The 1,854-nt window shown below is 42.4% G+C and overlaps 1 protein-coding gene across 1 annotated transcript in view; it reads left to right on the top strand.

Moving 5' to 3' along the window:
* The window catches only part of LOC107095730 (keratin, type I cytoskeletal 18-like), a gene marked incomplete at its 3' end in the record, with an annotated part of 7,148 nt that overhangs the window by 3,160 nt on the left and 2,134 nt on the right, over positions 1–1,854 (top strand). The window contains exons 2-5 of the mRNA XM_015391981.1: positions 25–107; positions 1,197–1,353; positions 1,438–1,599; positions 1,672–1,797. Of these exons, the coding sequence (XP_015247467.1) occupies positions 25–107; positions 1,197–1,353; positions 1,438–1,599; positions 1,672–1,797 (528 nt within the window). The remainder of the gene's footprint in view (positions 1–24; positions 108–1,196; positions 1,354–1,437; positions 1,600–1,671; positions 1,798–1,854) is intronic.

The raw sequence follows: 1,854 nt of genomic DNA, 5'->3' as shown, positions 1-1,854 counted from the left end.
TTATTATTATTATTATCTGTTTAGATCAAAGAGCTCACCAATGAGAATGCCAGGCTGTTGCTCCAGATTGACAACTCAAAGTTGGCCCTTGAGGACTTTGAAAGCAAGTGAGTCCCAATGCACACAAATGCAGACCTGGTTGTTTCTGAGCATAAAGCAGTCTGAGTTTACTTGTAGAGGCCATATTGGATGGAAGGAATGTGGTCCTCTTAACAGCCCTGTGGCATTCCCACTGACCTCCATTTAAGTTTTAATTTTTTGGATTTAACCCATCCTGTTGGGGACTGGGCTGAGTGGGCTGCCATTGGAGCAGTGTGGGGGTTAAGGGTCTTTGCTCAGGGACCAAGTGGAAGTGGGGCTTGAACTCAGAACTTCTGGATTCCAACCGCAATGCCCTAACCACTAGTCTGCCCCCCCATCAAAAGACTTATCATAACTTATCACACCTAACTAAACTCCTCCAAAAATAAATATTTTTCTCATGGAGAATAGTTTACTTTGTCCTACAAGTGGAACAGAATATAATTCATCTTTATGTTCATTACAGTGTCACAATTACATCGAAAGGAAATTCACCCTCCGCATTTAACCCATTCCTTTATGGAGCAATGTTGGGGTTAAGGGTCCTGCACAGGGACCAAGAGTGGCAGTCAGTGGGAGTGGGGCTTGAACTCAGAACCTCTGGGATCCAAGTGTAATGTCCTAACCACTAGGGCACCACTCCCCTAGTATCTTTAACTCCCCACAAAGCAACTGGCGAATTGGCATTACACTGTCCCCACAAGGTAAAAAAGACACTTGGCTACTTCAAAGGGATGATTTAGTAAAACCACAATACTTAAATATTGATTCAAATATTCAGAGAAAAAAAAAGTTGCGCCATTATTGGATCAGTATCTCCATCTTAACTTTAAAACATTTTCTTAGCACTTGGTTGAGATTCAACTAAGATCAACATAAAGTAATACAACCTTGACCCACATGGCACTGATCCAGCTTTAGCAAAGTTCACAAAGAGACCATATTAGTCCCTTAGCTGTCATTGGAATACCTCTTCTTCCTATTGCTTTGGGGCAAATTCCAGTCCCCAATGTGGAGAAGAGCAATATATAAACTAGTTATAGTAAGACTAACAACTTTCTACTGCCTTTTCTGATGTGTTGCATTTGTGCCGATGTGTCTCTAATCACAAACAGACTGACTGAGGAGACAAAATCGAGGAATGATTTAGAGAACGACACGGAAAAGTTTAAAAAAGATATTGATGACATCAAGCAGCAACGGGAGCAGCTGCAGGGGGAAACCGAACTGATACGGGATGAGGTGAAACGCCTTGAGGAGGAGCACAAGGAGGTGAAGCTGCACTCAGCTAACATCTGCTCACATCTGCTGCATTGTTTTGGTCTTCTGTTTAACTCTATCACATGGCTGTTGTAGGAAGTGAATAATCTGCGTGAGAAGATCAAAAATTCTGAGGTGAAGGTGGAGATTGAGCCTCAGCAGTCCAACCTGGCCCAGATTGTCAAAGACATGCGGGAGTATTACGAGAAGGTTGCTGAGAAGAACCTGAAGGAAACCGAAGAGTGGTACAAGAACAAGGTGGGAAACTGAGCTGCTAATTTCCTCCTGTGCTGGTTTGATTATCTAATCTTATTTATTCTTCCATCCTAGTTTGAGAACATCAAGGAGAAGGAGGCCAAGAACACCGAGGCTTTAGAGTCTGGAAAAACGGAGTACAAGAACCTGCTGAAGGAGTTGAAAAGTCTGGAAATGCAGGTTATAGCAAACCAAGGAAAGGTCAGTAAAACCTTCACACAAGTCTAAATTTATTTAAAAAAAAAACCGCCAGGTACC

The sequence above is a fragment of the Cyprinodon variegatus genome, unplaced genomic scaffold, assembly GCF_000732505.1.
Source record: "Cyprinodon variegatus isolate N-32 unplaced genomic scaffold, C_variegatus-1.0 Scaffold568, whole genome shotgun sequence".
NCBI lineage: Eukaryota > Metazoa > Chordata > Actinopteri > Cyprinodontiformes > Cyprinodontidae > Cyprinodon > Cyprinodon variegatus.
The sequence above is the reverse complement of the archived record's forward strand: the minus strand, read 5'-3'. Positions and strand labels throughout refer to the sequence as shown.